This window comes from Asterias rubens, chromosome 16 (genome assembly GCF_902459465.1).
Source record: "Asterias rubens chromosome 16, eAstRub1.3, whole genome shotgun sequence".
Classification (NCBI taxonomy): domain Eukaryota; kingdom Metazoa; phylum Echinodermata; class Asteroidea; order Forcipulatida; family Asteriidae; genus Asterias; species Asterias rubens.
In genome coordinates this window covers 1,974,035-1,988,041 of record NC_047077.1, presented here as the reverse complement: position 1 = coordinate 1,988,041, position 14,007 = coordinate 1,974,035, and the positions used below count along the sequence as shown (strand labels likewise).

General features: G+C 37.4%; 2 protein-coding genes and 2 non-coding genes across 4 annotated transcripts; 1 reads left to right on the top strand and 3 right to left on the bottom strand.

The window, feature by feature from the left end:
- Nucleotides 1-1,612: 1,612 nt before the first annotated feature.
- LOC117300861 (stromal cell-derived factor 2-like) lies at nt 1,613-12,451 on the bottom strand. The gene is made up of 6 exons (XM_033784714.1): nt 12,329-12,451; nt 10,135-10,250; nt 8,317-8,399; nt 6,661-6,800; nt 5,535-5,616; nt 1,613-4,607 (listed from the first exon to the last, which is right to left on the bottom strand). The coding sequence occupies exons 1-6, from the start codon at nt 12,417-12,419 to the stop codon at nt 4,460-4,462; spliced, it is 660 nt and encodes a 219-aa protein (XP_033640605.1). The 5' UTR covers nt 12,420-12,451; the 3' UTR covers nt 1,613-4,459.
- On the bottom strand, nt 11,231-11,313 carry Trnal-uaa. Its single transcript has one exon. It is a non-coding gene; the product is annotated as a tRNA-Leu (tRNA).
- Nucleotides 11,630-11,712, bottom strand: Trnal-uaa. The gene has a single exon. It is a non-coding gene; the product is annotated as a tRNA-Leu (tRNA).
- A 931-nt stretch (nt 12,452-13,382) lies between the features above and the next one.
- LOC117301026 (actin-binding Rho-activating protein-like) lies at nt 13,383-13,883 on the top strand. Its single transcript, XM_033784910.1, has one exon. The coding sequence runs from the start codon at nt 13,383-13,385 to the stop codon at nt 13,881-13,883; it is 501 nt and encodes a 166-aa protein (XP_033640801.1).
- The last annotated feature ends 124 nt before the right edge of the window (nt 13,884-14,007 follow it).

Below are 14,007 nucleotides of genomic sequence, written 5' to 3'. Positions count from 1 at the left end.
TAAATAAAATAATTGAAATGGTGTCTATGGACAACATTAACAAAATTCAATGAACAGAAATCACCCTTGATGTGACCCAACATATATGAAATAACAAACCTTTGTAAGTTTTAAGTTTGTTATTTCATTTATGTTAACCCTATAAAGCGGTCATTGGAGTCAATGAAAAAAAAAACTGGAAAAAAAACAGGGCAAAATTTCATAAATCATGCAAGCACAACAATTTGCTGTGCAGGTTTTTTAAGCACAGTCAAATATTGCTTAGCAGAAACGGGTTCCTAGCCAAAATTTCATGTAGTTTACACTGTTTTCACTGGTGCTTCACTCATTCATTGCTTAGCATAGACATTTCCTGAGCTAACAGTTTAGGAAATCGACCCTAAAGGTATTTTCACTCAGTTTTAGTCAATGAAGTTTTAGTCTAGTAAGATCAATTGTTTTACTCACATCTCTCAACATATTGAGCATTCAAGCAAAATAAATAAAGGTCTTTTATATGTAAGAGGCCATTCAGATGTTGTCCCCAGAATTGTGGGGTGTCAAAATAAATAACAGAAAACCAAATTTTAATTTATGGTTAAAAATATAGTATTTCCCAGATTTTCAAGAGGAAACTTTATTAAAACAAACCAAAACTTTAAGAAAAAGATAGCAACACAAAAGCTTCTAAGTGATGATATATTTATTTTGCAAATACATGGTGTTACCAAGTGGAAAAAGAAAATAATAACGTATTAAATAAAGGTTACTCCTCAACAGAATTACATTCCTAAACCCACATGTAACACCTTTACGTTTTCACTTTAATCGAAAGGATGACGTGCATAGGGTAAACCAGAATAATGTCAAACAAAAATGCTGATAAGTATGTAATTAAACAAACTTAAATAAACAGAAGCTTCCAAAGCCTTAGACTGGACCCCTGTCTTTAACCTTATGGATAAAGAAATGTATTGGCTTTACAGAACCAGTAATTTCATTGGATAAATAATGATTTATTTGACTATGAGGTGCAGTGACGAAGCTTCTATATCTGTGTTTGATTGGTCCGAGGTGATGTTTGGCAGCTGCACTTTTGGTCATCTGCACTAAGCAGACATTGTTTTATATGTATACATGTACATGTACATAGGAGTTCACTGTGAATCTCCATGTGAAATGATTGCGAGGTCAAAGGTGCTTACGAAAGGTGCTCTTTAACGTTTCTGTTAATCTAGATTAACTAGACAAGTCTACTCAAAACTGAACTCATATTAATGCTGTTATTACTAGGGTAAAACTGAACCCTACACAATGAAACAAAACCAATGCTTTATGCTTACTTAAAGACAGTGGACACTATTTGTAATTGTCAAAGACCAGTCTTCTCACTTGGTGTATCTAAACATATGCATAAAATAACAAACCTGTGAAAATTTGAGCTCAATTGGTCGTCGAAGTTGCGAGATATACATGAAATAAAAAATACCCGTCACACGAAGTTGTGCTTTCAGATGCTTGATTTCGAGACCTCAAATTCTAAACTTGGGGTCTCGAAATCAAGTTTGTGGAAAATTACATCAATTCAGAGGGAGCCGTTTCTCACAATGTTTTATACTATCAACCTCTCCATTACTCATTACCAAGTGAGGTTTTATGCTGATAGTTATTTTGAGTAATTACCAATAGTGTCCACTGCCTTTAACATCCAAACTGTCCTCTTGTCACAATTTATCTAGTTTCCTCTGGCTGGCTAGTTCAGTCTTGGAAAATAGCACTGTTCAATATGAATTATGAAGCGCAAAAGTTGACAGACAAGTGAAATGAAAATCTAACTGTTCCTGCTGGCTAGTCACTGAAAAAGTTAAAGATAAACCCTGCTTTGGTACATTATACACTTGTGAAAAAGTTGCTAAATGTCTGTCGCGGTGATAGCATTCTGACTCTCTCTCCGCGCAACTTTCTCTGCGATTCCCGCGACCCTGTCAGTATTCTTGCGAGCTTGCTGGCCCCCGCAAGACCACTGCTCTCAGGACTACAGTCCCATTTAATGGGGGAGTAGTAGTCGCTCAAGAGCAGTGATCCAAGGAAACCTGAATTATTACGCCACACCACGACTCGACTGTCTCACCGCGACAGACCATTAACGACCTGTCCACACGTCTAGTACATTAAGGTATAACCTTTGACCTACTGCTGGCGCGCTGCATCAATAATGAGTTATAAAATGTAAACAATCACATACATCCAAGTATAAAAACAAGTATATATGTATGCGGGACCTTGGCACCAACTTTGGCTTCAAAAATCTGAGTCAAGAACAGGTCAAAAATTCAATGCACAAAACGCTAAAGTAAAAACTACAAGACAGAACCGTTAGTGAACTCTACGCTCTAGAAAATGCTGAACAAAAACGTTAGACTGAACTATCTGAGGGAATAATAAACCATTGGTTAGCCAATTCTCTACAACTCTACAAGACAAACGTCAGGTTTGCAAGGCACAACGGCCTGGTCTAGTTGGTGTCAGTAACAATGATAATAAACAGTCATTATCCAATGCTCATCATTGTTAATAACTAATTAGTTGGCCAGATCCCAATTTCATTACTCTGCTTACCATGAGCAAAGAATCGGCAAGTGTATTCTATCGGTTAGCAGGGAATTGTTGCCTGTGCGCATGCGTTATAATACTCTTGTTTTAATAGATGTTAAATTTGCATCGGGATAAAGAATATTAATTTTTGGTTTTACTCTTGTTACTAGGCATTCTTTGCTTACACACGCAAGCGCAAAAGTTTGGGGCTAGCACAGTAAGCGGAGAATGATGATCATAAGCGCAGAACTTGGCGGGGAGTAGAGCCATGAAATTGGGCCCAGGTTTTCTGCTTAATTGCGCAAACACAAGATTCTAACTCGAAAAGTTCTCAACTATATGATGGAATAGCAAATTGCAACAAAACAGAAGGCATTTTGTGGTATTAAAACTCTTTATGAAAACACAACAAATTCAAAGTCAACTTGCTCCTTCTCATCACGACTAAACAAATCAAAATTTATATTTAGGTTTGTGAGGAATAAAGTCTCGACCTAAAACATCAATGATCCATAGTTTATGCCAGCTCATAGACCTTATCGCAAATACGCCATTGTGCATGGAATGAGGTGCATGGTGGTCTAGCTAGCAATCGAGTTTTGTCGCTAGCTAGATCAGCATGCACCTCATTCAACAGTTACCCTTGCACAATGAGTATTTGCAAAAAGGTCCATTGTCATTCATAACAGCGCCCTCTTATGGCATGATTTAACCACTTCGACCAGCTTTTACTAACCCTTTGGGGAACCTACAGCATTGAGTTAACTTTTTTTTTCTTTTTTTCTCCAAAGACTTTCCTAGGGAACTAACCAGTGCTTGATCAAAGAAGAAAATTTACATAAATTGTTATTGTTAACATGCATGACCAAGAGTCAAATAATAATTTATGCACATATAATTGATCTGACAAGATTTTCAATAAAAACACAAGATTATACACCAAAAAAACAAAACAATTTATACACCGAATCCTACTCAGTTTGCATGCAAAATGAAATATTACATCACGTTAGTCTACCCAGTTATACTGAACTTTTGTAAATAATTATTGTATTTGCATTTTTTTCAAACACCCATTTTTCATTTTTTTCAAGTCCAGGGTCCAATTTCAATGCTCTGCTTATAGCGGTTTTCTGCGGTTTTCTGCACTTACAGCTCCATGTAAAACACATTTCAGCCATTTTGAGATAGAGTGGAAATATTATTATTGCACTTTTTGTTTTGGGAAAATCTGTCAGTACACACCCACACAAATCGTCTTCTCCTATAAGCGTTCACCATATCTCAAAAAGGCTTATTGGCTGTAAGCGCAGAATTCCACAGGAAATGGAGCTGTGAAATCAATCCCTGATCTGGGGCTCAGTTTCAGATAGCCGTTAAGCATAAAATTGCTTCTCAGCAAATGTTGGGGGAGGACCAGTCAATAACAATATACAAGACGTGGTATTTTGGTAGGTTACCTGTTTCTAGCGAGCATGATCTTTTTGCGCTAAGCAAATTTGTACATATCTGCTTAGCAGCTTAATGAAGTTAGGTTACGGTTAAAAGATTAGAGGACCAGTCAATAACAATAGTATACACGCCGTGGTACTTAGGTTGGTACCCTGTTTCTAGTGAGCAGGATTTTTCTGCGCTAAGCCAATTCACACATATCTGCTTAGCAGCTTGATGAAGTTGTGTTATGGTTAAAAGATTTTATGTAATTCGTTAGAATTTATCATCGTCTCGAAGTTCTCTCTCCCTGTCTAGTCAATAAGCACTAAGCAAACTTGTACATATCTGCTTAGCAGCTTGACGAAGTTGTGTTATACGGTTAACAGATTTGATATAATTTTTTTTAAAGGATTTATCATAACTCATCTCGGAGTTCTCGCTCCCCGTCTAGTCAATCACGGCCGCTCGTCTCCGTTGGTTTCAAGTAAACTCCCTCCATTGCTTTCCAGAAGTTGTTCTGGTTGGCGTTCGGTACCGTTACAATCTCTCTCTGACCGTGGATTGGCCGGCCGTACACATCACCGGATACTGTTAAATAACTGGTAAGGAACAAAAACAAAAATAATAATAAACTGTTATGGCACTTCTTGAACTTTGTTCGTCTTCTTCAATTATAGATTCTAATTGTGAAGCCAAATACTTCAGAAAAAAAAAGACTTTAATCACTACACTAATCAAGAACCACATCATTGGGAAGCTGTTTTCAGATGCCATTTCTATCCCAGTGGTTAAGTGTTAGAAAGCATCTCTGTTTTATTTAAAATATAGACTAGTGAAAATGAGATAGACTAGTGAAATAACAAGTGAACTGGTTCTGCTGGCCAGTCACTGTAAAAGGTTAAGAGCAAACTGTGCACTAAGTAATTGTCAACCATCAACCCATATCTGGTTTCAGAGGGCGTCCCAGAGAGAGATGAAAGGCTTTATGACAATGTAGTTTAATCCATCTTCACAAAATATTGGCAGTATGTGAAAGGAACAGGTCTTCATTAAAGGCATTAGGCACAAGTCCATCTGAGTTAATCCATTCATTATTTTCAGTGCCTTTTGACCACGGCAACCGAACTATTACCATAGGGACTCCATAAAACAGTGGCCAGTGTACACGCAATCCTCAACAATGTCTCACCACATGTGGCTTGTTACATGACTACCGCTAAACATGCACAGAAATTATTGCCAGTAGATAAGACCACTGATGTGTGTGGTGTAAAAGTTGTACGCATAATTATGTCCTCCGAAGGGAACTGGTAAACTTATATTTACTAATTCTAACGTATAAAGAGTATAATGTCTTGTCAAAGCTAGGGCAAAATACTGTGGTGAGAGTTTGTGGCTGTTTTCTCAGCTGAAACTTTCACCTTTTATTGTATCTTTCTTGGTAGTTTTACCTAATAATCAGCATTGCATTGTCAACAACTATTAGTAAATGTGTGACCCTACCTTAAGGTCATTCTGCTACCTACCTGTTTGTGACGACATGTTTCAAGCGTACCATAAGATCTCTCTCCCAGTAGGTTGTCGAACATGTGATTACCCAGTTATCACCTTCATGAGAAAATAATATATTAACATTTTTATACTCAATAATATATTTGACAGACTTAATAGGGGACGGTTATCCAAGGAGGCCAAGGGACAAGTTGTCCTATAACGCAGCCAAGTAAGTAATAAAATAATAATAATAACATAAATTTATACCGCGCTTAAAGGCAGTGGACACTATTGGTAATTACTCAAAATAATTATTAGCATAGAACTTTACTTGGTAATGAATAATGGGGAGCTGTTGATAGTATAAAACATTGTGAGAAACGGCTCCCTCTGCAGTGACGTAGTTTTCGAGAAAGAAGTAATTTTTCTACGAATTTGATTTCAAGACCTTAAATTTAGAATTTGAGGTCTCGAAATCAAGCATCTGAAAGCACACAACTTCGTGTGACAAGGGTGTTTTTTCTTTCATTATTATCTCGCAACTTCGACGACCGATTGAGCTCAAAATTTCACAGGTTTGTTATTTTATTTATATGTTGAGATACACCAAGTGAGAAGACTAGTCTTTGCCAATTACCAATAGTTAGTGTTTCCAAGCGCTGTGGTGCTGGTGTCCTAGAAGACTATAGTAAACCACCGCAACAACACCAAATACAAAGCTCCAAATCAAACAAGTAATATATTTTTAATTTTTCTTACACAGGGCTCAAATTTTACACTGGATCACAGGCCAAAGGCCAGTGGTTTTAGTGTGGGACAAGTAAGCCTATTACTCGACAAGTTTGCCTATCTTGTGTTTTACAATTGAACAACAACTCAAGGAGCAATACTGCAGTAACGCCTCTCAGATTCAAAGTTTAGGCATAAAAACTGTTATCTCTTTACATAACCACATTAGTTCGAAACGAAATGCTTCTCAAAATGCTTTATACAATCGAAAGCTGATATACGTTTTTAACCAAATGTTTTAGTGCCATTAACTTTAAGAGTGGTTACCAAAGGTATTCCTGCCCTTTTGGCAACACTATGCAATTGTGCCCAGTTTTACTCAAGATCCTAATGGGGTTTCCTGTTTTCTTGAACCCAAACTGAACTTACCATTGTCTCCAACTCCTTCTTCACCGAAGCCACTGACTTCTTGATTATGAGAAAGCGGAGATGAGAAAGTATGACTATGAAGGTTACGTTTGGTCTGTAGATGCATTAGCCTGATTGTACTGCCACATTTAACTGGGGTCCTATGACAAGAAAAAACACATCTTATTATAAAAAAACTGAGAACCCTTGGGCAAATTATTTTCTTTATGAGTTCTCAGGATAAAAACTATTATGAATTGTGCTGCGAAGTACATATTCTGTGCTTTTAAGTTAAAGCCATTGGACATTTTCGGTAAACAGTATTTTCCAAAGGCCCACACTTTGTGTATCACAACTTTTATATTAAATAATGAACCTTTGATAATTTAGGCTCAATCGGTCATTGGAGTCGGGAGAAAATATTGGGAAAACCCACCCTTGTTTATGCACTTTTCGCCGTGTCATGACATGTGTTTAAAAAAAATCTGTAATTCTTGATATCGAGAATTGATAATTGTTTTAATGTTTTCTCAAAAAGTAAAGCATTTCATGGAATAGTATTTCAAGAGAAGTCTTTCACCATTACCTTCTGTAAACCCTGTAGGTTATTTTTAAATCTATGACCTTTTTATTGTCTGTTCCGAAAGTGTCCAATGGCTTTAAAGAAAATCCAAACATAATTTAATATTTGTTCTTGCTAACCTCTCCTTCCTTGTTATATTATAAGTTTAAAGTTTGTTATTGTTGTAACCCTTCCCCAGGATATGGGGTTTGTTTTGTTTTTTGGAATGCAATTTAATACAAGACAATGCAATACAATTTATAGAAATAACACAGCATTTGTAGAGCGCACTTTCTCTGTATAACATTCAAAGGCACCAGTCTAGGTCATTCAAAGATTTCTCAGATGTGTTTAAATTACAATTTGAAAAGATGTGTTTTAAGAGAGTTTTGAAAGTGAGAAAAGTCGCATGTGTCTCAGATATTTAAGATATTTAGGCAGAGAGTTCCAGAGGCAGGGAAGGGGGAGGGGCAATGTTTGAAAAGGCCCTATCACCATAAGTGGCAAGGCGAGTCCGGGGAAAAAAAAAAAGCATGCTGCCTGATGACCTCAGACCTGGCCTGGCATGCCGGTTCTGAAGCATGCTCTGAAGGTTGGGAGGGGCTTAACCATGAAGAGCTTTGAATGTCATGAGGTTGATCTTGTACTTAATTCTGAAACTAATGGGTAGACAGTGTAGATTGTGTAGAGATATGAGAAGACAATTACCAAACTGGAGTCCAGTAACACTAGGGTCCTGTGTCAAAATCACACAGGTGGTATGTCATAAACACTGGGGTCTTAAATTATAATAACAATAATTTATTACATTTGAAGTGCACCCACATCATCCAAGGATTTTTAAAGGCGCATACCTCTACAATCAAAAATTCTTTCAAAATTACATCAAAATATGAAAATATAACCAAATAAAAAAATTCAACCAAACATAAAATTACACTTCAATGAAAATGAAAACCATGGTCCTACATGGGGAAAACTACAGTTTGTGTTATAACTTCGAACTAACGCACTTGTGTAAAGTTTCATGAAAATCGGCTTAAGGGTGCTACGTAAAACTAGACATTTCCATGGAGAGGAATTTTCCAATCAGTGATTCTGGGTACCAGACTTACCCTCTACTACATGGCTGATCCTGTTTGCCTTTTACTTGCCAAAAACTATTTGTATCTGCAACTGGCTCAACTCCCGTCACCGACTGAAACAAAAGCACAAACATTATTTAATCAAAAACTATTACACTCAGGCCTGCTGCTATCCCAACATTACTTAGCCACTACAACTTGAAGATGGTGCCTGGGCAACTAGTGCAACTAGGACCTGTCTAAGGAATACCACAAAAACATCTTGAAAATGAGAACACATTGTTATCATGTAAGAATTGTGGCCTATGTTTCTGTTAATCGTTAATGCTTTGTATACGCTGCAGTGCATAGCTTGTTACGTTTAAAAAGACTCCAAGCGCTGGTCCAAAATCTGGACATGTTTTCCGCTTTTTTTCTCCCTTGACCCGCCCATATGCCTAATTATGCTGCAATACATCTTGTGAATTAATTTTTTTTTAAAGATGTGTAGTAAATTTCACTAGTCGCCCACCAATAACTAGTGCACTATCTCTCAATTGTATGTAAAACGATTTACCAGTTGACGTTTCAGCTTCATTAGTCATCAAGTTTTTGTGAAAAAGAAATCACGAAGCAGTGATTTCAGGAGAGTCACATAAATACGCTGTACACACTAAAATCATTTTTGTCTCACTGAGACAAAAATTCATTCCGTGAAAATGTCTTACTCATTTCTCAAAAACTACATGAGCACCTCAGCAAGAATCATTTTAAGGGAAGCTTTCTACATGTACCATCACTATCTTCCAACCGTGTAAGTTACATGTAAATCTGTAGCATTTGTGTTTTGTGTCCAACAAAAAGTACCCTAACTCTTTAGGGTACCCAAACTCTTTATGGCAGTGGACACTATTGGTAATTATTCAAAATAATTGTTAGCATAAAAACTTACAAGCAATGGGGGAGCTGTTGATAGTATAAAGCTTTGTGAGAAACGGCTCCCTCTGAAGTAACGTAGTTTTTGAGAAAGAAGTAATTTTCGACTTTGTTTATTTCGAGACCTCAAAATTAGATTTTGAGGTCTCGAAATCAAGCATCTGAAAGCACACAACTTTGTGTGACAAGGGTGTTTTTTCTTACATTATTATCTCGCAACTTCGACGACCAATTGAGCTCAAATTTTCACAGGTTTGTTATTTTATGCATATATGTCGAGATACACCAAGAGAGAAGATTTGTCTTTAACAATTACCAATAGTGTCCACTGCCTTTAACAATTACCAATAGTGTCCACTGCCTTTAACAATTACCAATAGTGTCCACTGCCTTAACAATTACCAATAGTGTCCACTGCCTTTAACAATTACCAATAGTGTCCACTGCCTTTAACAATTACCAATAGTGTCCACTGCCTTTAACAATTACCAATAGTGTCCACTGCCTTAACAATTACCAATAGTGTCCACTGCCTTTAACAATTACCAATAGTGTCCACTGCCTTTAACAATTACCAATAGTGTCCACTGCCTTTAACAATTACCAATAGTGTCCACTGCCTTTAACAATTACCAATAGTGTCCACTGCCTTAACAATTACCAATAGTGTCCACTGCCTTTAACAATTACCAATAGTGTCCACTGCCTTTAACAATTACCAATAGTGTCCACTGCCTTAACAATTACCAATAGTGTCCACTGCCTTAACAATTACCAATAGTGTCCACTGCCTTTAACAATTACCAATAGTGTCCACTGCCTTTAACAATTACCAATAGTGTCCACTGCCTTTAACAATTACCAATAGTGTCCACTGCCTTAACAATTACCAATAGTGTCCACTGCCTTTAAATTCACCTAGTTGTAACTCACCTGTTGTCCACTTCCTGAGCCATATCGTATGTCATGTGAATGAAGTCTGACGTTATGTCTTGTGTTAAGAAGTTTAATAAGGGACCCACAGGTTACATACTCATACTCAAAATCATCTGCAAGAAACAAAAACGAGAAAACCAAATAATGACATGAAATATACACATACTTGAATAGTCAGAGCAATTGTTGCATTACATCAATTTGAATGGGTATTTTTTGTCGAAAATCTTAACTCCAACCTAAACCACAGGGTTAGAAAGCAAATCTCACAATAGACCTTTATTATGGTGCAGACTTCTTGAATTTCTCCTATTGATGTAAATGTTACCAAACCGAGGCTGGAAGAACAAAATAGTCTGGTTCCTAATTGCAAAATGATTATTACCATTCATTATCATTATTCGATATGGGGTACATGACCAAGATGGAGCCAGCAGGATAAAGGTCTATTGAGCAAATATCAAATTAAGCCCATTTTGGTCGGACTATTGACCATATTTATCAAAATTTTTACCACATATTGTTACTGATGTGCTTGAAGTGAATCTCTTTACACTGTAATTGTAGCTTTCCTCTTTCAACAGAAGTACATGTTGTCTGTTACTTTTTCAATACGTTCACGATTGTTTTTGTGTAAATCCTTATTCAAATGTAAGAATGTCAAACTATGGCAGGTGAGCCGAAAATGTAAGAGGAGTAGAGCGATAAAAAAACAGTGCCCTCAAGTGTTTGACAGTGTGGAACCCCATCACCAGAAAACTTCACTCAAATATTAAACTTGAGTATTTCAAAACAATTGTGTGGCGAATTTGTTTTTTTCAGTGTAGACAAATACCACAACCACCTTCCTCAACACAGGGAAAAGAAGATATTTCGCTTATACAAAAAAAATACATGCAGAGGGCAGGATTTGAACCCGCGAGGGGCGAACAACATCACCAGTAAATTTCACTCAAATAAACTTGAATTGAATATTCTGAAACCACTGTGTGGCGAATTTGTTTATTTCAAGTGTAGACAAATACCACTTGTGGTAACCACCTTCCTCAACACAAGGAAAAGAAGATATTTCGCTTATAAAAAAAAAAATACACGCAGAGGGCAGGATTCGAACCCGCGAAGGGCGAACCCCATCAGATTTTAAGTCTGACGCCTTAACCACTCGGCCACCTCTGCAACTCTGTAACTTCCTGTAAATTTTCGATATATATGGTTGTTTCCATTTGAGAAGAGAGGGGTAGGCTATGGAACAGTAAATCCAAAATCTCAACCACATTGTGTTTTATTTATTATACACGCAGAGAACAAGACTCGAACCTGCGAGGGACGAATCCCATCACCAGAAAATTTCACTCAAATATTAAACTTGAGTATTTCAAAAAAATTGTGTGGCGAATTTGTTTATTTCAAGTGTAGACAAATACCACTTGTGGTAACCACCTTCCTCAACACAAGGAAAAGAAGATATTTCGCTTATAAAAAAAGAAATACACGCAGAGGGCAGGATTCGAACCTGCGAGGGGAGAACCCCATCAGATTTTAAGTCTGACGCCTTAACCACTCAGCCACCTCCACAGCTGGGAAATATTGTCAAAAATGGTATGATATATTCAAAATTTCTATCCACCACTTTGTTTGTGTCTTATTTATTTATTTTTAACGTGCAGATCAAACTTTTTTGTGTTAATTTTCTTGACATAAAAACCTGTGGTTTTTTTCATGCAGAAATTGGTAAATCTGTACCACAATTTGAGCGACTAAGAAGCGCCCTCTTTTTAACAGTCGACTGATCCTACAACAATCCCTACATCAGTACGTATATTATTTCTTTTTTGGTCATGTAATTGTTTTGTAATTTCGAATAATTTCAACTTCTAACTAACAGATCATTTTCTATATTCATCATAACCAGAATACAAATGATAATCGGGTAAAATTCCAAGAAAAGATTTCCGTATTTTGCCACCACTTTTTCACAAATGTTTACAAAAAAGGAACATCAATTTGAGTAAAAAAAAATATTTAACGACGACTGACGAGCGGCGGTTGCTGCGTAGTTGAATGGAAAACGAAATACCACCTACAAGCAAATTGAGAAATGTTGAGGGGAAAAAATCAACAAATTTATCACTGAAAGAAAAGGACAATCCCAGTCCAATAGCATTAAAAAGAAAAGTAACATAATACTTACCAGCTTTGGCTACAATAAAGTTGTTTTCTGAGAATAGAACGAAGATAAAAAGAGCGCAAAAGGCGCTGAAAATTCTGGTCAGTTCCTCCATTTTGTCGGTTTCTGTGGATGTCGAAATCTATCTCCTGGTACCCGCATATCACGTTGCCAATTACATTACGTGTAGTACACGTGTTTGCTAACCAACGAACCGGTTTTTATAACAGGTTTAAAACACATAGATGATGACAATAAAAAAACCTTCGAATTACACATTAAAAATTGCTCAACCAAACAACAGCATTTTATTTTCGAAAACAAATGCTCATTACAGTACCATTTAAAAGAAAAAAGAGGTTAATTTTATTATAAATATGTTGAATTGTTCAATTTGTGCTTTAACAAGAACTACTTGGTGATATATGAACTGAAGGGACACGTCAGGTTGAACTCTGACCTATTTCCGGGTCAAAGGAGCAAAGGAGGTGTGTGCTGCCAAAGATACTGGTGCTGCGCATACGTCGCATTGTTGGGGTCACAAAATGTAAACAAACCCCCAAATATTGTGCACCGAGATAACCCAACACGTGTGGAATGTTCGTTGAAATGGACGTCTGTGTTCGTATTGTACCAGCCGCTATGAGTTAAACATGTACAGAACTTCAAACCTGCGTATACACAAAAAGTTGTGAATAAAAAAAAAATTTGTTTGCTAGCTAGCTAGGAAGCTAACTCGAGAGAGAGCATGCATGGTGCAAGGGGTGCAATGCAACATGTACATTGCAAATCCAAAGAAGTAACACAGAGTGACAAACATGACAAGATTTGAACAAGCTCACTAAACCATGCTAACACAAGTGTATTCTTCCTTCCTACATGGTGTTATTATAGACTCAACTTGAGTAGGTAAGCCTAATGTGAACGAGTTGTTTTGGCTGCTTATGACTGATAACTCTCAAACTGCCAACCAGTCATTCCAATTTAACTGAAACAACCAAGTGACGCGACAGACCTCCTTTGCTCCTATAGCCTACTTTACTATGACTGAAAGTACATCTGCAACAAAAGATTAAAGATGGCCGAGTCGGACGATTCTGAAAATGAGAGTACCACCACTAGCGGCCAGTGCGGACAGATCCAAAACAGAATTGCAGCCTGGAAAGCTGTAGAGCAGAAACACAAAGACAAGCAACTCATAAATCCCTTTTCAGAATGGGAAGGGGCATCAACTCGCCAAAAGCTTCGTCCAGATGATCCCGAATACGCACACCCCGTTTCTGGGAGTATGACCGCCATGCGAGGGCAGGCTGCTGGACAACGCATCTCGGGCGAAATCCAAAATCTAATCCGTGTCATTCGGAATGTCGGACAGAAAAGCAATGACGATGGATTGTATCGGGTGACGTTTGGGAAACTTTTTGAGGTGTATGTTACAATCTCGAACAAGCTGGTGGGAATTTTACTGCGTGCGCGGAAACAAGGACAAGTTCAATTTGAAGGAGAGATGCTCTGGCAGGGAAAAGATGATCGTGTGGTTATAACACTTCTGAGTACCTCGGAGGAAGAAAACAGTTAATCTTGAGCATCAGAGAGCGACGTACCACCCAGAAGAACTGTTTGGTTTTATTTGTCCACTCATCCTGATATCCATATTAGCGCTCTGCACTAGGTCACCTTGGTCCATCCATAGCAACGGAGGA